At 47.2% G+C, this 26,053-nt stretch overlaps 1 protein-coding gene across 1 annotated transcript in view; it reads right to left on the bottom strand.

The window, feature by feature from the left end:
- Positions 1-25,769, bottom strand: part of CLCN6 (chloride voltage-gated channel 6) — a 29,088-nt gene extending 3,319 nt beyond the window's left edge. The window contains exons 1-22 of the mRNA XM_033159417.1: positions 25,635-25,769; positions 22,727-22,786; positions 21,954-22,019; positions 20,850-20,915; positions 19,898-19,964; positions 18,141-18,247; positions 16,190-16,316; positions 15,992-16,059; positions 14,327-14,385; positions 13,361-13,493; positions 11,671-11,784; positions 10,071-10,237; positions 9,426-9,552; positions 9,129-9,258; positions 6,746-6,899; positions 6,461-6,620; positions 5,412-5,518; positions 5,110-5,296; positions 4,679-4,836; positions 2,842-2,998; positions 2,099-2,206; positions 931-1,056 (exon numbers count right to left, since the gene is read on the bottom strand). Of these exons, the coding sequence (XP_033015308.1) occupies positions 931-1,056; positions 2,099-2,206; positions 2,842-2,998; positions 4,679-4,836; positions 5,110-5,296; positions 5,412-5,518; positions 6,461-6,620; positions 6,746-6,899; positions 9,129-9,258; positions 9,426-9,552; positions 10,071-10,237; positions 11,671-11,784; positions 13,361-13,493; positions 14,327-14,385; positions 15,992-16,059; positions 16,190-16,316; positions 18,141-18,247; positions 19,898-19,964; positions 20,850-20,915; positions 21,954-22,019; positions 22,727-22,786; positions 25,635-25,712 (2,526 nt within the window). The 5' untranslated portion in view covers positions 25,713-25,769. The remainder of the gene's footprint in view (positions 1-930; positions 1,057-2,098; positions 2,207-2,841; positions 2,999-4,678; positions 4,837-5,109; positions 5,297-5,411; positions 5,519-6,460; positions 6,621-6,745; positions 6,900-9,128; positions 9,259-9,425; positions 9,553-10,070; positions 10,238-11,670; positions 11,785-13,360; positions 13,494-14,326; positions 14,386-15,991; positions 16,060-16,189; positions 16,317-18,140; positions 18,248-19,897; positions 19,965-20,849; positions 20,916-21,953; positions 22,020-22,726; positions 22,787-25,634) is intronic.
- Between the last annotated feature and the right edge of the window lie 284 nt (positions 25,770-26,053).

The raw sequence follows: 26,053 nt of genomic DNA, 5'->3' as shown, positions 1-26,053 counted from the left end.
AGTACTGCCCACGTGGGGGACCCACTCCTTGGGAGTGCCACCCAGTCTTCTGCCTCCGTACATCTGCTAGCAGTTTATGCCAGGATCATCTAGCCCAGGGTTTCCCAAACTTGGGTCTCCAGCTGTTCTTGGACTACAGCTCCCATCATCCCTAGCTGGCTGGACCAAGGGTCAGGGATGATGGGAACTGTAGTGCAAAAGCAGCCAGAGACCCAAGTTTGGGAAACACCGATAGCCCAGCATACTACAAACTATTACAAACTGCCCCTCCTATGCTCTGCACTGTATGTTAGGATTGTTTGTTCTGGAGCACAGCAACATCTAGTGGTGGTTATTAGGCAGACACATTTGCCTTAAAGCTCTGGATCAGGCATCCCCAAACTCGGCCCTCCAGCTGTTTTGGGACTATAATTCCCATCATCCCTGACCACTGGTCCAGTTAGCTAGGGATGATGGGAGTTGTAGTCCCAAAACAGCTGAAGGGCCGAGTTTGGGGGTGCCTGCTCTGGATTCTCCAGCAAGATGGCATCTGGATTTTAAGCTCTTGGCACAAACCTAACTAGGTGGGAGAAGGAGAAGAAGAAGAAGAAGAAGAAGAAGAAGAAGAAGAAGAAGAAGAAGAAGAAGAAGAATTTGGACTTGATACCCCGCTTTATCACTACCCGAAGGAGTCTCAAAGCAGCTAACATTCTCCTTTCCCTTCCTCCCCCACAACAAACACTCTGTGAGGTGAGTGGGGCTGAGAGACTTCAGAGAAGTGTGACTAGCCCAAGGTCACCCAGCAGCTGCATGTGGAGGAGTGGAGACGCGAACCCAGTTCCCCAGATTACGAGTCCACCGCTCTGCTGGCAAGAAATGGTGGGAGAAAAATTACACCCAGACCCAGTTGCAAAATTCTTCCCAAAGACAGTATGTACAGATTAAACTCACCTCCCCAACAGCATTCACCACGGGCAAATGCCTGAGCCCCATCGTCCGGAAGAGGTTGAAGACTTGCGAGACGTGAGTATTCGGGGAAACCGTGAAAGGGGAGGGATTCATGTAAGGCGTGATGTCCTGCCAGAGGAGTTAAGCAGACACGGGGGAAGATCGTCAAAAGCAACCCAGCAAGAATGCAGCGAGAAGCACTTTTGTAAGAAGCTAAGGAGAGCCTGCTGGATCAGACCAATAGCCCATCTATTATTATTTATTGTTGTTGTTGTTGTTGTTGTTGCCTGTTTATGTATTTTGTTATTTTGTACTTTTGAAGTTTATGCATTTCACTAATTTTACAATCATTCTGACATTTCAAAAATTGACTTCCTTCCCCCTCTTTCTGCGGTTCCTTAAATTTGTTTTTAATATCTTCTACATATCAAAATTAACTTAATTTGCTCCTAAATATATACTCTTATGAAACTGCAGGTTATTACAATAATCCTGTCAATGTTCTTATCTGTTTATAATTTTTTTGCAACTATTCAATAAACCATTTCCATTCTTTTATTTTTTTAAAAAATTGTTATCTTCATTTCCTATTTTTCTGGTAAGTTTTGCCATTTCTGCATATTCGCTAAGTTTTTGTATGCATTCTTCCTTTGCTGGGACTTCTGCTTCTTTCCATTTTGGGGCAAGTAACATTCTTGCTGCTGTAGTAGCATACATGCATAAGTTTCTATACATTTTAGGTAGTTCTGTCCCTATAATTCACAAAAGAAAAGCTTCTGGGTTTTGTTTTGTTTTTACAAAGGTTATTTTAAACACCCCTTTCATTTCGTTATATATCATTTCCCAGTAAGCTTTAACCTTACTACAAGCCCACCACATACGATAAAAAGAACTTTCTTTCTCTTTATAGTTCCAACACTTATTTGATTTAGATTTAGATGGTGTTAGGTACCATCGAAGACCAATAGCCCATCTAGTCCAGCATTCTGTTCTCAATGTGGCCCAATGGGAAACCCGCAAGCAAGACTCGAGCCCTCTCCCCTCCTCTGGTTTCCATCAGCAGGTACTCAGGTGCATTGCTGCCTCTGACCGTGGAGGAAGAGCACAGCCATCGTGGCTGGTAGCTATTGACACTCCACAAATTTGTGCAAGCACACCCTCTTGCCCTTACCACAATCATCCTGGGGTTCAGAAGCGTGAGGTCCAGATCGTGGATGTCGGGATAGCGAGGGTAATCTTCCGCCATCTCGCCGTACGAAAGTCGAGGCTGGCTGGTGCTCTGGAAGGCAAATCTCAGTCAGATCAAATCCTACGACGTATCAAAAGTGGAGGAGAATAGAAAATCCTGGACTGTGAATTTCTATTGCAAGGGCAGCTGGGGAGAAGCTGGGGCAGGACCACTGTCCTCTAGGGTTCAGGAAGGGAATTTCTGATCTTTGAATGAGAAGAGTCGTCCCCATTTATTGGTAAAAATATTTACAGGTATGTACCGCTATTGATAAAAAAAAAAAAATCAGAGCTATAAAACCACATAAAAAGGTTAAAATCAGATTATGCAGTGCAGAGGCACAGACGTCATTCATGAGCTACTCCCAATGAGCTGAAAGAAAGAACAGCTCTTTTAAGATACAATTTAGGTTCTAGTTTGTCCTCTATGGATGTTTCAAACATAGCACGACAGGAGAGGAATTTTCTTGGGAAAGCTCAATAAAAATGTTAATCGTTTAAATAAAGAAAGGACAAATATCCATTGGGGGGGCGAGGAACATGGGGATCTTTTCCCTTCAGGTGCAGGTGAGAAGGGAACATCTCTGTCAGGGACTCTGTCAATTCAGGGTCCCTTCCACACTACATGATAACGTCGCCCCAAGCTGTTCACAGGCCCAAGTAATCCACTGAGCGGAACCAACTCACTGACTGATTCTCCGCGTAACAGACTCCTCGCACCAGCAAGGTGACCAGCTGCGAGCGCAGGATGAGGCCGTGGAAGGTGAGGGGCCGGAATCGCTCCTCCATGGTCCACTCTTCACTTGGCGATTGGTCCGGGTAAAGGTTAGGATATGGGGTGTACCTGGGATGGGATGGGAGGGTTCGATCAGGTAACATACAGGTAATTATTGAGCAAGCCATTTTGGAGATGGATTGCAGGGGCGCCTGCCGGTAAAAGAGGCCGGCTCAGGCCAGCCAACCAGTCAGCCCCTGAAACATTTGCATGCTCTCACTTGCTCCCTAAGTGTCTGGCGTTGAGATAAAAAACTCACCGGCCTGGCACTTGCTAGATGCTTTAGACTACAGTGGTACTGTTCCAAAACCAAAGTGTTGGAAAACCAAGGCGTGCTTTCCCATAGAAAGTAATGCAAAATGGATTAATCCGTTTCAGGCTTTTAAAAACAACCCCTTAAACAGCAATTTAACATGAAATTTACTATCTAACGAGACTATTGATCCATAAAATGAAAGCAATAAACAATGTACAGCAGTCACACAATCAATCAATCAATCAATCAATCAGTAGCTGAACTGGGTTCCACAGAGTCACAAAAACAAAACAAAAAGAGCCGCAAAAACAAAAACGCAAAATAAATAGCAAAAACAGACAGACCTCAGCGTAGCACTCAAATCGGAAGTGTAACACTCAAAACGGAGCACATTTGGCTTCCGAAAAGAGTTCGCAAACCAGAACACTTACTTCCGGGTTTGCAGTGCTGGGTTCTGAGTTGTTTGAGTACCAAGGCGTTTGAGAACTGTACATCTTCCATCAGAGGCGGGGACATCAAGTCCAAGCCTTACCTGTGGGGCTCTCCCCGAGGCCAAGCCCTACCTCTCCCCTAGGCCACACCCCTCACCCACCCCGCCCCCCTTGATGCTTTTGTCTGGCCTGAATGTGTCCTGGAACTCTGTGCATGCCTCCTGGTTGCCCGGATGGGGGATAGAGAAGGGTATGCAAGTGTGTGCGTAAATGCTAGCTTGCTGCGTGCAGGAGAAATTGCTCCGCCCACTTCCACCTCCAGCCCCGCCCACCACTGGCTTGCAGAGCCCCAGAGGGTTGCTTGGGTTGGAATGCTGCACTCAAGGCACCTTTAACATATGTGGTGAAAATGTAAGGTAGTAAAAGATTTTGGGAAACGATATATAACGAGTTGAAAACAAAGGTTTAAAATAACATTTTCTATTAAAAAAAAAAACCTGAAGCTTTCCTTTTTGGAATTCTAGGTGCCGAAATCCCAAAGGAGCAGAAAATACTATTTATGTATGCGACCACGGCTGCGCGGATGTTATTGGCCCAGAGATGGAAAGAAGATAAAGTCCCGACCAGAGAAGAATGGCAGATCAAGTGGATGGATTATGCCTAAATGGCTAAAATGACGGGAAGAGTCAGAAATCAGGAAGACCAAAATTCTAATAAGGAATGGGGAGAATTTGTAACTTAACTTAAAAACCATTGTGAACAGTTAAAATCATTAGTAGGATTGGAATATCACTTGTAGTTTAAGGGTGAATTTGGACACAATGGAGAGGTAAAAGACTTGGATTGCCATAAAAGACGCAGGAGGAAATGATTAACAACAGGACCCACAAAGGGGAGGAGGTTAGTCCAGGAGATTCCTTGGAATCTGGTTTTTATGCTGTATATCTGACTGTAAAACTTCAATTTGCAAAACCAAATAAATATATTTTTAAAGGAATGTTGCACTCAGCCTGAAAAAGATCCCCCCCACCCACCCACCCATCCCGTTCTGTGTTTGCTCACCTCCGCTCCAGCATCTGCTGCAACATGTCCTCTGTCTCCGGAGGCTCCTCCGTTGCGATGTGGTCGTCACAGACGTTGCGAAGCTCGCTAGATGGGTAGGACTTCATGGACTGGCTGCGTTTACGCTGTTCGCCAGCCCGGGTGAGGATGCTGGATTTCTGGCAAAAACAAACCGCCACTGTTTCATCACGTCCATCGTTACTGACTTCCAAGAGGAATTTGAAAAACATTCCTCTTCGCCCAGGCACTGGGTGGCCGAGGAATTAATACCGCGAGATAGAATCATACGAGTTGTAGAGTTGGAAGGGAACCCATCTAGTCCAACCTGCCTTATATCAATGGGCAGGGAGTTCCAAAGATCTAGGTGCTGCCATACTCAAGGAAAGCACTCCATTTATTCCCCCACGAGGGACTCCGGCACCGGAACCCACCTTGAACTTGATGTTGTTGCTGATCAGCTGGTCCCACTTCATGAACTCTCTCTCGTACGCCCTGTTTTCCGTCACGACCGGGAAGGCGTGGTGAACCGTCGTGCGCAAGATGCTCACGAGGGACTGGATCCGGGTGTGGGGGTAAACGTACATCAGGTTGGGCTCCATGATGTCGCTGGCTCTCAGCCTGGGGAACACCAGAAAGAAGCAGGCTTGAGAGTTGCACACACACACACACATGCACAGAGAGCAAGCAATTTTAACACAGGAGAACTTAAGGCTTGTTGAAATCGGGAACTGACTTGTCCATTTCTGCCTTGGTTTCCCACTCGAGAAGCGGCACCCCTCGCAAGTTGATGTAGATGTCGTAGATACCCTTGTTGAAGAGGTCTCCAGTCCATTTGGCTACCTGGAAAGAGGAAGAGGAGGAGGAGCTGGTACAACAAGCTCCTACACACAGGAGAAAAACCTCCAGATTAGATCACTGCAATACGTTCTACATGGGGCAGACCTTGGAGGCGACTCGGAAACCTCCATTGGTTTCCACAACGGCCAGATTGCTGGCTGGGGCTCCCTTTAGATCTCATATAAGGTAAAGGTAAAGGACCCCTGGACTGTTAAGTCCAGTCAAAGGCAACTATGGGGTTGCGGCACTCATCTCACTTTCACACCAAGGGAGCTGGTATTTGTCCACCGACAGCTTTCCGGGTCATGTGGCCAGCAGGACTAAACCGCTTCTGGCGCAGCAGAACACCGTGATGGAAACCAGAGCTCTGGCAAACACCGTTTACCTTCCTGCCGCAGCAGAACCTATTTCTCTACTTGCACTGGCATGCTTTCGAACTGCCAGATTGGCAGGAGCTGGGACAGAGCAACAGGAGCTCACCTCGTTGCAGGGATTTGGACCGCCGACCTTCCGATCGGCAATCCCAAGAGGCTCAGTGGTTTAGACCACAGCGCTACCCATTTCCCTTCTAGATCTCATATAAGCCATTTTAAAGCACCTACATTGGTTGCCAGTTCATTTCTGAATTAGGGAGTTCTGCTTTGGGAAGTCCTCAGGGTAGCTGAGGAGGCTTTCTGTCCAGCAATCCTCATTTCGTCAATTTGTGGTCTGATGCAAACCGCACCTACAAAGGGGCTTGGCGCAACTGCCGATGTGGCTCTATGGGGTGGTGGTGGAGGATCAGAGAACTGGAAGGGATCCCAAGGGTCATCAAATCCAACCCCCTCCAATGCAGGTATCCCAACACACAGTCCCACATCCAATTTGAAACCGTACCGCACCCTGCTTAGCTTTGCAATTGCGCTAGCCGTTGATAAGATTCGGTGCCGCTGCTAACAGGCTCACCATAAGTGTGATCATGATGGGGAGCCCGTAAGTGATCTCGTTCGTGGACTCGATCAGGATGACGGTGAGGCTGATTGTCATGCGCACCACCCCTCCCAGGAAGGCGGCTGCCCCAATCAGGGCAAAGGTCCCCGAGTAGATGTGGTCCAGGCCGATGTAACTAGGGGAGCGGAGAGGAGACAAGGCGGGGGTGTCAGGATGCAGCGGAGACATGAAGGGAGGGTCTGGGGAGAGAGGGAGGGGGGGTCCTGCCCCATAGCGCCATGCGCGAAGCAGAGGAGGCACCTTTTGAGGAGGTTGGCCACCAGGCGTCCGAAGGCAGCCCCGCAAAGCAGCGACGGGACAAAGAGGCCGCTGGGCACAGAAATCCCGTAAGTCCAGCAGGAAAGGAGGAAATAGAGGAGGAAGAACAGGGAGAGGGTGACTGGGCTGAAGGTACCTGCAAAGACAACAGGGAAAGAGGCTTGGGTGGCAGCCCACAGGAGCCCTGCCCACTGACACGAGACGCCACGCCCCATTCAGCAAGAGCTCTTCCCCCTGCCCCAAAAGAAGCACCCTACCCACAGAAGCCATCTTACAGCACTCGGTTATTCTGAGTGGCTGGGAAAAGAGGCGGTTTAAGTGACAGCCCACAGGAAGTAAAAGGCCACGGCCCTTTCAGCAAGGGCTTTGCCACCCCAAAAAGAATCCCACCCACAGAAGCACCATGCTTTAGGATGCTAAAGCACTCAGGATATTTCGATACTGGGCGTTTATCGCTCTATAGGAGGGCTGGAGAACATTCAGCGCCTCATATGGTGTCGGGAATCCAGCTCCCATCGTACCCTTCCCACTAGAGCCCAGCAACATCCGGGAGACCCTCAGGTGTTCCCCAGACCCTTCTCTATAAGGACGAGCATTTGGTTTTGTTTTCTAAATCCCCGGAGTCAGGTGTGTGTAAGGCTCCGTGAGAAATTGCCCTGGAAACATTCTCTGCTCTGGGCAAAAGACAAGACGTCCAAATCTTGCCCTGAAAATGGCAATGTTTTAATGGCAACTGTGCCTACCTATCTCCATATCAGCCTTCTCAATGACCCCGTCTCAATTGTGAGCTTCTAAAAAGCAGTTTCTGCTCATGAGAAAAAGAAAAGCTTCTTAAGTTCTTCTTGATCCCTCTCTCCTATATTCAAGTGTGCACCAGCACAGTTACCTTCCGTTCCCTTGCAAAAAAAAAATGCAGAAAGGGTATCATTCACACTACCTGCCATTCCCTGCATTATCTTCAGCCTTGATCAGCTATTACCCAAGGACATGGTAATATCTTTGTGTTTATATGAATATGTACCGGTATGTGGACTGAGAGCACCCTGAAGTGGACACAGGTGGTACTGCCGAATCGACAAAATCCTCACTTTCAGAAAAGCTGTTCTAGGGCGGCCCATGGCAGTTCTGGTTTACTAGCTTACAGACTCACTGGACATTATATGTAAATTACTAGCAACTGCAATAGTCTAGTACAGGGGTCCCCAAACTAAGACCCGGGGGCCAGATGCGGCCCAATCGCCTTCTAAATCCGGCCTGCGGACGGTCCGGGAATCAGTCTAGTACAGGGGTCCCCAAACTAAGACCCGGGGGCCAGATGCGGCCCAATCACCTTCTAAATCCGGCCTGCGGACGGTCCGGGAATCAGTGTGTTTTTACATGAGTAGAATGTGTCCTTTTATTTAAAATGCATCTCTGGGTTATTTGTGGGGCATAAGAATTCATTCATATATTTTTTTCAAAATATAGCCCCCCCCCCAAGGTCTGAGAGACAGTGGACTGGCCCCCTGCTGAAAAAGTTTGCTGACCCCTGGTCTAGTAAATCCACAGTGGCAATGGTAGCTCTTCTTAACACAATAAATCTGTATGCGAGTAAATTAGTAGTACAGTAATACCTCGGGTTACAAACACCTCGGGTTACAAACACTTCGGGTTACAGAACTCTGCTAACCCTGAAGTAGTACCTCGGGTTAAGAACTTTACCTCAGGATGAGAACAGAAATCACATGCTGGCGGCACAACAGCTGCGGGAGGCCCCATTAGCTAAAGTGGTACCTCAGGTTAAGAACGGACTTCCGGAACGAATTAAGTTCATAACCCGAGGTACCACTGTAAGGCTTAATCGTCTAGCTGAGTAACAGCAGATCTGCTTTATGTATAACACCCAGTAAGTTATTAAGATAAGCTACTAGTCTAGTAAATAGCAAGTAACAACAGCAGCTGTCCAATAGGAAGTTTAACAGATAAAACAATAGCTGAAAAACAAAACTAATGGGAGATGTTGCAGTGTAGAGTCAGCCATGACAACCCCACTACTTTCCAGCTAGCCAGCATCCTGTTGGTCCTCCCAGTGCTATTTTAGGGTATTCTGCCTGAGAATTATTTCCCTGAATATTTTGTGCTTTTACAAACCTTGGGTCCCACCCCCCTCCAAAAAACCCCCACCTGTGACTACCTTCCTCTTGGGCACAGGTGGCGCTGTGCATTGGTGTTGTTGTTGGTGGTGTTGTTGTTTTGTTTTGGCTACAATCACACTCACAGCCTGAGCACCAAAAAATATCCAGGGTGTGGTTTTCAAGAAGCCAGCAGCAGCCTTTTCCGCTGCGCTGCCAGCATGCCCCCTGGGTTCCTCACAGCGGCCACTCACCCTCCTGGTGGAAAAGCTGCAAGATGGCGGACTCCTGAGGGTTAAAGAGAAGGGTTGCCATGTCGTTGTAAGTGTCGTTTGGGCAGAAGAATGTCTTAATGCTGGAATTCACTTCGTCATATGAAGAATCCTAACCCGTAACAAGACAGCAACAGTTAAAAAAAGGAACAGCACTCACACACTGAGCAGTAGAGGGACTGAGGGATGCGCACTTAAAACTAAGGGCAGAGGAATGTGTTCATTGCCATCCTTTTTACCCCTCTCTTCAAGGAAAGGGCTCCCGGCTCTTGCTCTTACCTGCAGGCCGAGAGAGCTGTTGCCCCCGTGGTTGGCGGAAGACAGCGGCCGGCATTCCCCTAGAACCATGGAAGCGACAAACACCACAAGGGTGGTCGTTAGACACACCAGCAGGCTCTCCAAGACTCTGCAAGCGAGAAGAGGCAAGAGAAGCATGCAAGGGAATTTGGTGGCTCAGAACCGCTCGCTGCTGCTACCCACCCTTCCACACTGCTGCCGCCCACCACCTGTCCCTCCACAGGGAAGCCACGGAAATGGAGGGATCCCCGCAACAGGCTGTCCCAAGATAGTCCAAGGGTGGGGAAATGGGAGGTGTAGTCCCAAACATCTGGAGGACACCAGATGTGGCTCCCTAGGCCTTCCTATCTGGCCCTTGGGAGACCCTCCCCCAGGCCATGCCCCCCACCCCTGACCCTGCATCACATATTTTCCAAAATCTTTTGTCTTGCTGGTAAGTGCCCTTGGCCTGTAATGCTGTGCTTGTTTTCCTGGATGGAGAGCATCCAATATGTGTGAATGCCCCCAACCCTGACCCCCTTCTTCACTAACAGTCTGGCAAACAAACACACACACACACACACACCAGCAGCAGCAGCAGCAGAACAAGACGACGACAACGACAGGCAGGGGAAAGGGGGCAGGTACCTGACCAGCTTGGGCTTGGGGTGGACGTTCCGCATGCGGTACTTGGCCAGCCTCTTGTTGATGCAGTTGAAGGTAGCCCCCAAGAGGCCGCCCAAGATCCCCATCAGGATGAAGAAGCCCAAGTCCACGGCCGTCCACAGGTGGCATTTTTTGTCAGATTCCAGGCACTAGAAGGAGTGGAGTTGAAAGGAAGGGAAACAGGTGAGTCAACGGGGAGAAAATGAGGCAGGTGTGGCCATTTCATTTTATGCTTCAAGGAGGGGTAAAAATCAAGAAGCAGGCGCATGGTGGAAAAAAGAGGACACAGCCTCTTTTGGGGGCTAAAGGGATGGGGTTTCCACTCCACGTCACTTTCACAAGCACTTGCTTGTTAACCGTGTCATGTTATGTTAAAGCCTTGCTCTGGGTTGCTAGTAAGTTATGCTCGTTTCTTTCCTGCAGGGGCTAGAAACAGCCTGTGCTTTGTGTACTGACATGCTGCTAAATTTTCATGGCCACTTTTAATAACTGCACTGTTTCTAGTAAGAACCTAACTTTAAAGCCCTAAACTGCCTCGGCCCTGTATACCTGAAGGAGCATCTCCACCCCCATCGTTCAGCCCAGACACTGAGGTCCAGCTTCGAGGGCCTTCTGGCGGTTCCCTCACTGCGAGAAGTGAGGTTACAGGGAGCCAGGCAGAGGACCTTTTTGGCAGCGGTGCCCGCCCTGTGGAACGCCCTCCTGTCAACTAGCTGACTTTTAGAAGACATCTGAAGGCAGCCCTGTTTAGGGACGTGTATTTTTTTATTATTATTAAAGATTTTCTTGGTTTACAAAAGTGTGTGTAATGTCTCTCGTATTTTTCCATATAACATTTTTACAGATCAGTTTTGGTTGTTGAGACATTAGGGAGAGAAGGGGGAAGGAGGTGGGTGGGGTGGGGAGATGGATGTTTCTATTTTCCTTAATATATGTAGGATTTGGTGTCAGCGTCGTTCGTGTTGGTTCTTTGTTGCTTGCTTGTGCTTCTTTGGCGGTGAGAGGTCGGGATTGGCGTAGGGTGTGATTGTTCATTTGTGGTTGGCTGTGGTTTTATCGTGTATTTAATATTCTGTTGGGAGCCGCCCAGAGTGGCTGGGGAAACCCAGCCAGATGGGTGGGGTATAAATAATAAAATTGTTGTTGTTAAGGACCTTCTAGAGCCAGCCAGTGGCCCATCTAGTCCAGCATCCTGCTATCACACAGGCCAATCAGATGTCCACAAACAGGACCTGAGAGCAAGCCTACTCTCCCCTCCTGTGGTTTCCAGCAACTGGTCTTCAGGACCATGACTGCCTCCAATCATGGTGGCAGAGCACAGAAACCATGGCTAGTAGCTATTGATAGCCTTCTCCTCCATGAATTTCTCTAATCCTCTTTCAAACCGCCCATGTTGGTGACCATCACTGCCTCCCGCATGATTGAGTTCCATAGTTTAAGTATGTGCTGTGTCAAGGACTTTCATTTATCTGTCACAGATCTTCCATTGGATACCCATGAGGTCTAATGTTACAAGGAAGAAAAACCTTCCTTGCTCCAATTTCTCTGTGCCGTGCATCGTTTTATGTCAGGCAATACCTACCTTGAACTCCCCAAAATTCAGCAATCCCGGGAGCTGGAAGGAACCCCAACTTCCAAACTGGATCCCGGAGCGGAAGAAGTTCAGAGTGAAGGTGGCAGACATAGAACAAAAGAGCTGGGAAAGGAGAGAGAGAGGAGGGTAGCATGTGAAAGGGGTGGTGCTAAACTGTTGTTGTTGTTGTTGTTGTTGTTGTTGTTGTTGTTGTTGTTGTTGCTGTTGCTATAGTTTATATACCACCCTATACCCAGAGATCACACAACATATATCAGAATAAAAACAACCACCCAATATCACACACACACACCCCAGAAAAGAGCCACATTTTAAAAGGGTAAACGTAAAGGTAAAGGGACCCCTGACCATGAGGTCCAGTCGTGTCCGACTCTGGGGTTGCAGCGCTCATCTCGCTTTATTGGCTGAGTGAGCCAGCGTACAGATTCCGGGTCATGTGGCCAGCATGACTAAGCCGCTTCTGGTGAACCAGAGCAGCGCATGGAAATGCCATTTACCTTCCCGCCAGAGCGGTCCCTATTTATCTACTTGCACGTTGACGTGCTTTCGAACTGCTAGGTGGGCAGCTCACCCTGTCACAGGGATTCGAACCGCCAACCTTCTGATCAGCAAGACCTAGGCTCTGTGGTTTAACCCACAGTGCCACCCGCGTCCCTTTAAAAGGGTCTAGGATGTCAAACACATCAACCAAAGGGCTGGTTTAAAAGGAATGTTTTTGCCTGGCGCCTAAAGGTGTATAATGAAGGCACCAGGCGAACTTCCCTGGGGAAGAGCATTCCACAGATGGAGAGCCACTGCAGAGAAGTGTTGCCAGCCTCCGGATCTCTTGAGGAGGCAGCACAAGGATAAGGGTCTCAGAAGATGATCTCAGGGTCCAGGTACGTTCATATGGAAAGAGGCGGTCCTTGAGGTATTGTGCTCCTGAGCCATTTAAGGCGTTATAGGTCGAAACCATCAAAGACATCACCTTGCCGACAAAGGTCCGTATAGTTAAAGCTATGGTTTTCCCAGTAGTAATGTACGGAAGTGAGAGCTGGACCATCAAGAAGGCTATTCGCCGAAGAATTGATGCTTTTGAATTATGGTGCTGGAGGAGACTCTTGAGAGTCCCATGGACTGCAAGAAGATCAAACCTATCCATTCTGAAGGGAATCAGCCCTGAGTGCTCACTAGAAGGACAGATCCTGAAGTTGAGGCTCCAGTACTTTGGCCACCTCGTGAGAAGAGAAGACTCCCTGGAAAAGACCCTGATGTTGGGAAAGATAGAGGGCACAAGGAGAAGGGGACGACAGAGGATGAGATGGTTGGACAGTGTTCTCGAAGCTACTGGCATGAGTTTGGCCAAACTGCGGGAGGCAGTGAAAGATAGGCGTGCCTGGCGTGGCCTGGTCCATGGGGTCACAAAGAGTCGGACACGACTGAACGACTGAACAACAACAACAACAACAACAACAACAACAACAACACTCAGACCAGGATTGGTGTAATATGCTCAAACGGTCTTGCTCCAGTGAGCAACCTGGCCGCTGAATTCTGCACCAGCTGAAGTTTCCGAACCGTCTTCAGAGCCAGCCCTACCTCTAAGATTTGGTATAGTCTTCCTCCCAGAGATTCATTTTCAGTACAAACTCATTTTTCAACCAGTAACTTGTGATAAATCATCCCTTTGGGGCCTCACCACTTTCCACGTCAGGCCCTGGTTCCAGAAGGACGAGCCCTCTTCGAGGCTGAAGAGCGTGCCACCAATTGGGGCCCCAAAGGCTGCGGCCACACCAGCAGCAGCTCCGGCAGACACAAAATCCCTCTTGTCCCTAGGAAAAGAGAAAAATTGAGGGAGAAATCGGGAGAAGTTTTCTTTTTAAAGAATGTTTTGATCGGTTTCCAATCGAGCTTTAGATGCTGCGGGAACACACGCCAGAAGTAGGATATAAACATTGTCATTAGTGAAATGCATTATCCCACAACTGTTTGTGTGTTAGAGGAGAATGCTGTCATGGAATTGTAGTCAAAAAGGTAATAGAAATGTAAGGACTTGTATAAAGTCACCAGAGTCTCACGTTCAATTTAAAGCTTTTACACGCTTAGTGAGCTTTTCCTAGATGTTTCTTAACAAAAGAGGCTGAGAACCTTTTTGGCTCCGGGGGGGGGGGGGTCCATCACCTCACATCATAGTGAAATCAGGCAAGAGTGTGCTTTGAAGCCTCAATTGTTGGGACTTCAAAGTGCAGCGTGGGGCTTTGGAAATCTGGACGTTCCAAGAGCAGAGCAAGGCTGTTTGCAAAAGGGCTTTCAAGCAGCCCCGTGCTGTGCTTTGGGCTGCAGGTGCCCGTTTGCAGCTGGGGAACAGGCATGCACAGCCAAGCTGTGCAGGATTTAACCCCCATTTGTCAGCTGATGAATGTGCGTTAGACCCAAACTTCTTTGACTGTGAGCGCCAGTTCCCATGAGCATGTAAGAATTGCTCTCTCCTTTAAATGTGAATCGGTTTTTCTACAGAAGCTAGCCAGTGATTCGCCATCAGTCCACCCACTTACCTCCTTGCCCAAGCATGGCTTGAACCACAGGAATGAAGATGCACCTCTTAAGATAGCGCAACTGAAAATCACCACAACCACCACATCCCCACCCTGATTTAGTAATGTACCTATCACTGCGGAAATAGGGAAAGTTGAACTGGATCTTCCTCAAAGAGATGCTCTGGAACTGGGCAGAAAAAGAGAGAAATAACAATTCAGAAGCTGAACAATATGGATACACACACACTGTTGTAAGAATTTTAAGGTATTTTATTTATATATAATAATTGTTATTAATGTACCAAAACACATAAGGCCACATGTCTGAAAAACAGCACAGGAAGACAGGCCTCACTCCATTTTGACTCCCAACTGACCAAGTATTTCTTTGTCTCAGGAACAAAGGGGGGGTTGCCCCTCCAGCTACTCAGCAGCCCTCTGCCTGAGTGATAATCTCTGGCATCCTGATATCTGAGTGTCAGACAAAAGGGTGTGATTAACTTGGCTGGGATATAGGGAAATGTAAATATCTTTTGTTTCACTTGATGGGTTTTTGGTGGAGGGCAAGAGGAGACATGGGGGCAGGGTCCAAGATGCTCAGATCACTGCTACCAGATCCTCCCAATTTTTGATGTAATTCTAATGTATGGAGGGGTGGTCTTGAGCTGGAGGGGGGCAATTTCAAAAGTCTATATAGGAGCTTGCGCGCCTTTGTTGGAGGTCTTTTGCTTGCAAGACACCCTGCTGCAGCTTCTAATAAAGGGCTATCGCCTTGCTTTGGGAGATTCTGTATCGTCTCTATTTATTCATAAGTGCTCCTGAGAGGAGGGGAGCCCTACTAAAGCTCTCCCCTGGGTTCGTGGACTCCCTTCTGGGGTTGGACCTAATTTTTATAACACACACACACAATTACTGTATACCGTTGGACTGGATGGCCCTTGTGGTGTCTTCTAACTCTATGATTCTATGATTCTATGTGCTCTGCATATAAACCGTGATCCCATATGAGGACACACACAAAAATCACAGTAAATGAACTAGGGAGAGAGCTCAGGTCCTCAGAAGCAAGCACAAAATCATGAGACAGAATTCTAAGAACAGAGTTCCGCTTCTTGGAATCTTGAAAAAGGTTACCATAAGTCTCTAAGCTCTCAGGAGAGTCTTGAAAGCCTGCAGGGAATCCCTGTTGCAAGCTCAGAAATGGGCATGGACTGACCACCTGTATAGGCAATCTATCCGGAAGGTATTTGTAATTTCGATGTGTTTAGTGATATGGTCATCTCTTCCTGCCTCTGTTTACTTCCTGCCTGTGTTTACTTCCCCTATCTCTTGTTAAAGTCCTTTGATGGCTGATAGCAGCCTTTACTGTATAATCAGGTGGAAGGAAGAAGTGAAAATGTAGGGTACCTTCTGACCTTCTTTGATGTTAGACATTGCTTGGAGGAACATGCAGAATTGAAAGAGAGGGCTAGCTAATTAATAATCTGCACTAGCTAGTCAGGCAAGGCACGCAGGCTAACAAGTTAGTATCTATAAATCGGATAGTTGGGGGCATAGTTCTTTGTGAAGCTCGCGTACAGGGTTGTACAACCTGAGGCTACCTGGGGGTGACTTCGCCACTTCTTGAGGGCTTCCCAGTGGCAGATTGAACTGCTTGATTGGTAATGTAGATAATGCTTGCTGCTCAGAATAAAATCTTTAATCGTCTCACTCACTTGTGTTTGTATTGCTTCTGAATCTCATTAAAAGAGCCACCTGGCATTTGGCAAGACACCACCTCTGCTGGCACTCACCTGAGGCAGACCGGCTCCTACCACAGCACCGCTGTGGATCATAGGACCTTCCTTCCCTACAAAGAGACCTGGAAAAGAGAGACAGGTAGGTGAGTTCTCTACAAAAACCAAGATCTGGAAGCTGGAAGGATAAGAGACAGAATAAAAAGTGCCATGCAGGTGGAAGCAAAATCCCACAGGGGACAGGTCCCCTCTTACCTCCAGCGACGCTGAAGAGCACCCCGAGAGCTTTGCACACCAGAGTCCGGAGGCGAACAATCCCAGGGACCTTCACTCCGTTCAAGTAGCATTTGATCTCAGGAATCCCAGAACCGGCAGCCACAGGCTGCAAGGAGAAGGACCACAGCTCAGGAGCAGAGCACTTGCTTTGCATGCAGAAGGTCCCAGGCTCAATCCCTGGGAGCAACCTCCAGGTAAGGCTGGGGGGAACCCTTGCCGAAATCCCTAGAGAGCCAGTCGGTGTAGAGAACAAAGAACTAGGGAGATCAGGGGGCTGACTCAGTATGATGAGCTTCCTAGGTTTCTATTTAAATCAGCCCTCTGTTCAGAATCATGAGGACTAGGATCTTAGTTTTTCTTTAGGGGAAGGACCAAAGCTCAGCTGCAGATCACCTGCTTTGCATACAGAAGGTCCCATATTTAATCCCAGGCTTTTTAGGGTAGGGCTGGGACAGAAAGCCCAGTCTGAAACCCTGGAGAATCGCTGCCAGTCAGAGAGCCAAGGCTGAACTGGATTGGACCACAGGGACCTGACTCAGTATAAGATGGCTGCCTATATCCCTATGTACCTATATTTGTTTTTTCAAGTGTTATTGGTTTTGGTTTGCTTGTCTTTTTAATGATGGTGGTTTTAGGCATTGTTTGTTTTTAATTGGTTTGTGGATTTTAGCCAGGTTTCATTTTACCATTTTGTTTGCAAGCTCTTTGATCAAATGGCGTATTAATCTTCTAAATGAATAAGAAGGCGAAATGCTCGAGACGCAGGCAAAATATGAATCAAAGGAGGTTCCTATTTCTGACCCACAAATGCACTTACAACAGCACAAGTAGTGTTCTTGAATCGTTTAGGAGCACAATTCAAAGTGTTGGTGCTGACCTTTAAAGCCCTAAACGGCCTCGGCCCAGTATACCTGAAGGAGCGCCTCCACCCCCATCGTTCAGCCCGGACACAGAGGTCCAGCTCCGAGGGTCTTCTAAGAAGTGAAGCTACAGTAACCAGGCAGAGGGCCTTCTCTGTAGTGGCGCCCTCGCTGTGTAACGCCCTCCCATCAGATGTCAAGGAGAGAAAGAACTACACAACTTTTAGAAGACACCTAAAGGCAATCCTGTTTAGGGAAGTTTTTAATGTTTGATGTTTTATTATGTTTTTATATGTGCTGGAAGCCACCCAGAGTGGCTGGAGCAAACTAACCAGATAGGCGGAATAGAAATAAAATAATAGTAATACTAATTCTGAAGACTGGGCTTGGCCCAAGAGATGCCTCAATAGCGTTCCAGAGAAATGTGGTGGTAAAAAATGTTGCTCAAAACCCTTAGCTTTAGTCCAGGGGTAGGCAACCTGTGGCCCACAGAGGCCGTTTAACTGGCCCATGAGCCGCCCCCGAACTGAGCTGCCCGGCCGGCAGGTCCCCGCGCGCTGTGCGCTTCCGCAACACCAGAAATCGCGTCTGCACAGACAACGGAAATTGCAGGCGCTCGCTCACACGGGTGCGCAATCTGGTCTCTGCTGGAGTGAACCAGCCCAGGTGAGGTAAACCGCCGACCCCTGCTTTAGTTCATGCTTGTAATTCAGGTGTAGGTAACCTTTGACCTTCCAGATGCTGCTGAACTACAACTCCCATCAGCCTCAGCAAATGTAACCAAGGGCCAGGGATGATGGGAGTTGTCATTCAGCAATATCTAGAGGGCCAAAGGTTCCCCACGCCTGCTCTGTAACTATCTGCCTGGTTGCCTAGGGTGAGCAAGAACCGATGGCAGGCAACCAGGCAAAAAACCTTTTTTTTTTTTTTTTTTTTTTGCAAAGTAGAGAACGGAAAGTTCTTTCCCCTGTCCCACAAACGACTTAACTCAGGTTCATGTGGGAAGACTGGCCTATAGAAAATTCTGCACACTGCAGAACTTTCTGGCCTGGCTGGCTGCTCCGTGTTACCTGGATCAAGACGAGGAGGCTGGCCAGGAAGATGAAGGTCAGGTTAAAGCCGAGAAGCTCCAGCAGGGACACCGCAAGGCAGCCTTTCTCGCTGCACTCCTCCACCGCTGCAGGGCGAGAGTCAAGGAAATGGATGCAGCCAGCCTGGGAAGACCTCTCCGCTTTATCCCAGCTGACCTATGCAACAAAAGCTCCCATTTATCTGCAAAGAACTGCTTCAACCCACACTGCTTCAGGGACAGAGCCACGGAAATGGGCACGGCCAGCCTGCCCACATTACAGGGGCAAGGAACTTGTAAATCAGTCTGAGGGCCGCATTCCGTTCTGGGCAAGCTCCTAGGGGCCGCGTGCCAGGCAGGGCCAGAGGTAGAGGTGGGCTGAGCAACCAATGTGCATTTTACCTTTCTGCGGTAGGCTAGTTTCTACACACAATCTTGCTCACACTTCTCTTTCCTCCACCCAGGCAAGCCAGAAACATTATCAGGGTTCAAGGGCACAGAGGGATCTGGAAGGCCGAATATGGCGTCTGGGTCAGAGGCTCCCCAACTTCAAAACTTGATTACTGCAGTGCGCGCTCTGCGGGGCTTCCCTTGGGCTGGGCTGGAGGCTGCAGCTGGTGCAAAATGCTGTGGGGGACAGACTTATCACCAGCACGTAACCTCAGTGCTCCAAAGTGTGCACCGTCTCTCCACATGTTAGTGGGCAAGGTTAAAGTTTCTTGCATTAATTTACAAGGCCCTTAGCAACTCATGTCCAGGTGTCAGGGACCGTATGGATCAGGAGGAGGGGGAGCAGGAGGACCGTATGGATTTGGAGCAGTGGTTTGCAGAGGGACATAGTTCGGAAGGCAGAAGCTGGGAAATACTGGATGGGGTACAGCTAGGAGAAGAAGCACTGGGGGAGAGAGAGCGTTAACAGATTCACAGTCTCTGGAAAGCATTCATCCGCTCAGCCCAAAGTCAAGCAGAGCTGATAAGGTGGCAGCACAGAAAGCACAGTGGTTACGAGTTCAGGTTACAAGACACGGTAGTGATGTGGGTGACTTGGAAGTGGGTGGCACCCTTAATTGGGAGCACCCCCGTTCCTAGGAAATGGATTCTTTGTTCTCTCGCTGTGATCATTAAAGTTTCTAACTGGTAAGAAAGCTCATTTCTTTTGTTCTGCTTATCTACTGCCAAAGGGGGGGGGGGAGCCGATTCCCTGAACTCTGACACCAGGATACCTCAAGGACCGCCTTATATCCCTGCTCAGCCATTCTTTGGGGGAGTGACTGCCAGTGGTGCTCTACAGCTCACAGCCACCAGGAATAATGTGTTCAGTATTGTGGGCCCAGTTTTATGGAAGTCCTTCCTAGCTGAGGTCAGACAGGCCCAGTCTCCCTGCTGAACTGCTGGCACCTACTAGAGACATTTTAATTCCATCATGCATTTTGATTTTGAGTTTGGTTTTAAAGTCTCAACTCATTTTTATTTATCTGCACTGCTTTAAGAAATAAAATAAAATATTCTGTTAACACAGATGATCTCATTGGCTTACCCCAGTTTGGCAAACATGCAAGAAGCATCTCTAGGTGATCATTACTCCTTCCCACCCTGAATCTAAGTGGTACAGGAAGGTCACACAAATCAAGCGTCTCAGTCGAAGCCAGCGAGGCTTCTCAGACCAACTCTCAAAAATACTTCCTTGGGTTCTCCTGTTCAACCCAGCCACTGCCTCAATTAGAGAGGCCACTGAAATGACAAAACCAAGGTGGATACAATTCTGCACGATGTGGAACTTGAGTCTGGAGAAGAGTCGTACAAAGAAGTCCACAAAGAGACCAACCTGCGAGAGGAGGAGAAGAGGAGGAGGGGGGTTAAGGAAAAGAAGACCATCGCCATTACATTGCATTGGAAAAGGGAAGGTTCTTCATCCTACCGGGGGCCGCATGGAAGTGTGGCATAGCGGTCAGAGTGCCAGCCTAGGACCTTGGAGACCAGGGTTCAACCCTCAGCCATGAAGCTCGCTAAGTAATCTTAGGCCTGTCACTGTCTCTCTGCCTAACCTACCTCAAAGGGTTGTACATCACATTGAGATCCTTGGAGGAAATGCAAGATATAAATGCAGTAATAGATTTTAAAAAATTAATAAACAAACAAACAAACATGAGTGGTGAGTGGGTCCAGAGGCAAAAAAAAAAAAAAATGGGCAAATCAATATGTGTATACTAGGATATGTTCAAGCCACACAAAAACCAGATGATTCTACTTCCCCCAAAGCATCCTGGGAGGTGTAGTTTGTTAAGGGTGCAGAGAATAATTCAGAGACCCCTATTCCCCCTCACAGAGCTACAATTCCGAGAGCGATTTAACATTTAACTCTTCTTCCCCATGTCATGACAACATTATTAATAAAACAAATGCAAAGCAAAAATGCCCTTTAAAAATGTGTGTGATGGAGAACCATCAGTCCCTCTCCCCATGGAACTCTGGGAATTGTAGTTCTGCAAGGGGGAAAGGGGCCCCTTAGCACCCTTAACAAATTTCAATTCCCAGGATCCTTTAGGGGACGTTGCGACAGTTTAAAGTGGCATCCCAGTGCTTTCAATGTATAGGGTAGACAGGGTCTACTCTGTGGAGCACAAGCACTGGATATAATGGGTCTACTCTGAGTAGGACTAGCACTGCATCTGCCCTTCACCAGAGAAAGCAAGCTAGCAAGGACCCTCACCATCCCAGTGCAGACTCCAATGGCAAAAACCACCATCCACTTCACCGCTTCATACCGCCAGCCTTTCTGCGAGAGAGAAAAGAAGACAAGAGTTGGGAATCATGCGCCATCACCACTTCTCTGGGCTGAGCTACACACACACACACCTCTTCCAAAGGATTGGGGTAAAAGCAGGGTGGATAAAAGTCAATTATTATTTTTATTTAAACTGCATTTTTAAAATAAAATGTTTTGAGGGAAAAAATATTTCTAAAGATAGTTTTCTATTTAAGCTGCATTATAGTCCAAAGACTATTCATCAGGAAATAAGGATTTGTTTTAAGTTTTTCATGTGTGCTAAAACTCAGTCTAAGTTTTCTTTTTTTAAAAAAAATGTTTAACCACATCAGTTAACAAACATGAATACATATGCTATAATGTTATTGTTTTAGTTAAATTGTTTAAATTGTTATTAAGGAAATGATTATTTTTCTCCTTCCAATAAAGTACAGCAGAACAGTTGTCTATATATAAACAGTTAACTTATTAAACCTCACAATAACTTCATAATTATCTGTCTATGTATTTCTAATAGTATAACCAAATCAGTAATTTTTGATAACTGTAAAAACTACTCTGAAAATTTAGTATTCCAAAAATGAAACCTCTATCTGGTTGTAAATATTAAGATTATACCAGCAAGAATGAGTCTTTCTGTAAAAAGATTGATTTCAATCAAGTCTTACTGACTAGTGATTTAAATCGTGATTTAAATCGGTTTGATTTAAATCAAATCCACCCTGAGCAAAAGTCAGATCCAATAGAATTAATCTGAGCATTGAAAAGTCCATAGAGCTGAAAGAGGAAGTGGGATAGAGTGTCATCCTTCCAACTTCCTCCTGCAACTCTATTGCACTCTTCAAGGAAGGAAAAGGTAACAGCCCTCGCCTCCTTATGACCAAGCAGGAAATGAATGGAGGATCTCTGTGGCTTTATGTGTAACTAAGGATAGACCTCACCTACAGCCACAAGTACCATGCTGGCAAGCCCTAAAGCTAGCTGATCAAGGCTAAAACAGCAGAAACCGATTACTCCCATGACCGTAACTTCCCTACACCGTCTTACCTTGCTATCAAGGCTTTCCAGAACTTCCAGGTAGGGTTCGTTGATGCTACGATCATAGTCCAAACTCTGCAGGTGGGTGGGAGAGAAAGGCAAGAGCATTTGAACGCAACCCATAATGCAGGAGGGAAAGAGCAAGAACCGCTACATTCACACACTCATTTTCGAAAAGAAATTTCTTACTCCAGGCAGAAGTTGCCGGGAGGGAGAAACTGTGGCCCTCCAGAGTTCATTAGCCTCTGTTGACATGGCCAATAGCCCCCATCCTGCATTCAAGGGCAGTAAAGTCAAGCAATGGTCTGAGATCAGAGCAGGGTTTAGAAATTAGCCAGGCACGTTTTGCTACTGGCACAGGGTACAAATGCAATTACGTGGAGATTTCTGGGCACCAGTTTGGCAACCACAGTCTAAGGAGCTCAAGCCTTAGTTCATGGTTAATCCCATTTCCATTTCCACTGTGTGCGTTTCTCCTTCTTGCATCCTGGGACAAGTGAATTGTCGCAAGAGCAAGCTACAGTCAAGCAATGGAGTTGAGGTCATAGAACCATAGAATTGTATAGTGTTGGAAGGGACCCCAAGGGTCATCCAGCCCAACCCCCTGGCAAACAGACATCCCGTTGTGGCAACTGTAACCTAGATTTAAGGTGCTGTTTGGTACCTGGCTTATATATCCAACATTTGTGGATGCACACATACCCTTCACAGGAGCCTATGCTTCTTAATCCCCATTCATCTGTTTCTTTTAATTGCTCACTGACAAAACCGTCACTGCTCACCTCGTAGTCCTTACGTGGGAGAATCTCGTCATCTTCTTCCTCAGTTTCTCCAAGGATAGTCTGGGAAACAAATCAAAAGTCTCAGAAGTGAATGAATGAAACTTATTACGATCCCAGACCAAATTCACATACCGTACTAAACAAACATAAAACACAACAGAATTAAGTTTGAATTAATAATCAAATATGACAATAAACAAAACAAATATGACAGCCATTAGAAATGTGGTTTAGGTCTTAGTCTCTAAAATATTATCTCGAGTTTGCATCTGAGGCCTTAGTCTTAGTAACAGCACAGCTTGTTCCCTGAGTTTTATGGCAGCTGCACAAAATTTGGCCACCCTTAGCGTGACCTCTGGATCCCTATTCTCTATCAGGGATTTTAAGCATTGAGGTTCAGACCCACTTGGAATTTTCTGTATAACAGGGGTGATAAAGACCTCATAAAAACGACATTGTAGCAAGATATGAGAGATGGTTTCCACCTCTATCAGGCCACAGGGGCAGACTCGCTCTGCATATGGTTTACCCACATACAGTGGTGCCTCGCAAGACGAAATTAATTCATTCTGCGAGTCGTTTCGTATTGCAAAAAATTCGTCTTGCGAAGCACGACCATAGGAATGCATTGAAATTTTCGTCTTGCGAAGCACGACCATAGAAAAATTCGTCTTGCGAGTCACCCTTTCGTTAGCGAATGCCTTTCGTCTAGCGAGTTTTTCGTTGTGCGAGGCATTCGTCTTGCGAGGTACCACTGTATCTGCCCTGTAATAAGGCAGATGGCAGCACGTTGAATCTAGCGAGGGTGAACAACTGTCTATATTTAGATATCTGTAATTTTGAGAGAGATATTGCTAGGGTAAAACCTCTCCCATTGTCTTTGATTGCTGGGTGCTTATTCATCTCACTCACATGACACTGAAATTCTACGTCCCAGATTCGTTGGCGAGTTGCTGCTCTGGCTTTCTCATAACCTGTGGCGAAAACCCCAAGCCTTTTAGCTTTTCGTATAATGTAGTTTTCCATTTTGATTGATAGGGATCCAGTAGGGTTAAGGGTACTAAGTCTCAGAAGTAAATGGAAGTCAAGTTGATCTACAACAATTCTTTTTCAAAGCATTGTTGTTTGATACTGGGCTAATCCAGTGGCCCCCAACTTTTGGGAACCTGGAAGGTACGTTGGAAACAAATTGTTGTGGGCACCCATTTCACAGAAGGAAAACTGAGTAATATTCAGAACTTGCTGCCCCAAACAGGCAAACCACTTGCAGTCCCAAACTCCCCCATACAGACAAGAAAAACCAGGAAACACTTTCCACAACCCCTGTGGTGTAATGGTTAAGAGTGTCAAGAACTAGGTCCTAGGAGACCAGGGTTCAAATTCCCACTCAGGCATGACACTTACTGGGAAACCTTGGGCCAGTCACTCCCTCTCAGCCTAACCTTCCTCTCAGGGGGGTTGTGGTGATTAAATAAAGGTGGGGAGAACCATGAGCTCCTTGGAGGGGTATGTGGGATATAAACGCACCAAATAAATAAACCACACCCTGCAAAACGCCTCGGTTTAAGAAAATAAAATAGGGAGATCAATACGCAACAAGGAGACAATAAATTGCAACCTCTTAGCCACACACACACATATATATAATTATTAATTAAATTTATTATTTGCTTTTTGCTCTGACAATTCAAAGCGACTTACAATATTTTAAGGAAACATATAAATTAAATCCAGCTTTAAAAAAGGAGCTAATATATGGAGCAGCTAATGTATTTTGACAAACAAGTCATTCCCATCTTTCCAGGGAACTCTGAAAATTGTAGCTCTGAGGGGGGAATAGAGGGTCTCCTAAGAACATCAGAAATGTTTGTCATGAACCTGCATTTTGATGAAAAAAGGGTAACATCTGAGCAAAGGTGCTCAGTGGATTCTCAACTGGTAAATATCAGAATTCTCCAATATCACCCATCAATATCACTGAATGTATTTCCATTACTGCATACCCACAGTTAAAAGTTTGCTTCTTTCAAGAAAGCACTAGTTCTTTATCAGGGTGCAAACAGTCACAGAAATGTTTAAGTACATGCTATTCCATACATTTGGAAGAGAAAAAAAACAGGCTTTAAAGTTATTACATTAGATGCTGCAAACACCTCACTCCAGTACCCAAGATGGGTTGCTTCCGATAACAGCCTATTGAGAGTAAACCCATTGAAATTAATAGGCTTCTAGGAAAACATGTCCAACATTCTGAATGGTTCTGCTTTGACTAGAACTACGGTAATGTGGAACATAATCGTGTCTATACATGCAAGATAAACAAGTATCACTGCAATGACCCATTGGAAAGGAACTCTGTACATGCACAAAAGCATCCCCCTTAAGAGATGTATGCCCCAAGACAGAATATTTATATAGACATGAAAAGCAGGTGCCATCTCTGGGCATGTAGGGTGCAGTTCTCCCTTTCCAATGAGTCACTGCAATGCCCCCTCCCAGTGCCAATAGAGAGAGGGAAAACCCTCAGATATATGGGGAGGGGCTTCAGAGTGACCCATTGGAGAAGCACTCTGTACATGCACAGAAGCATCCCCTCCCTCAGACATGCATGTCCCAAGGGATAAGATTTTACAGCTGTAGCAAAGCAAGTGGGCTGCCTCTGAGCATGCACAGAGCGGTTTTACCCTTTCCGATGAATCGTTGCAAACACACCCACGCGCATATCTCTGCAGGAGTTGAGAGTTTTGCAGAGACTCGCTGGAAGAGGGAAGTCCACTCTGCCCATGCTCAGAGGCACCCCGCTTTGCTACGGCCACCTCCCAAGACCAAGCACACTGCAAACAATGGGGACAGGCAAGGGTGTTGGCTGCAGCCAGGCTCTCACGGCCCCCCGGCGCCCCTCCCTCACCAGCTCCTCCGGGGTGCGGCTCTCTCTCTCCCCGCAGCAGCAGCAGCAGCAAGCGCCAGCCCCGCAGCCGGCCGCCATCTTCCTCGTAGCCCCCGGCAGACACCAGCCGGAGAACCCCGCGCATGCGCCCTGCCGCTCGAGGGGAGAGGGGCGCGGTCGAAAAACGGAAGTGCTGGTAGCGAAGCCCACAGAGATACGAAATACCAAAAAAAATAGAGAGAGGTCCAACTTTTTTCTGCATGGGAGATTTTCGGGTTCGCGTAGGAAGCCCCTACCACCTGCAGCAGGAAAAGCGCGGCTCTGAAAGCGAGTCCCGGACCCTGAGGACTAGGATCTTGCTTGTATTCATTCCAGTCCTAAGGGAAGTGCTGCAACTCAGCGGCGAAGCGTTCGTTCTGATCCGCTTTGCGTAGTGGTTT

The sequence above is a fragment of the Lacerta agilis genome, chromosome 8 (assembly GCF_009819535.1).
Source record: "Lacerta agilis isolate rLacAgi1 chromosome 8, rLacAgi1.pri, whole genome shotgun sequence".
Lineage (NCBI taxonomy): Eukaryota > Metazoa > Chordata > Lepidosauria > Squamata > Lacertidae > Lacerta > Lacerta agilis.
This window is presented reverse-complemented; position numbering and strand designations above follow the sequence as displayed.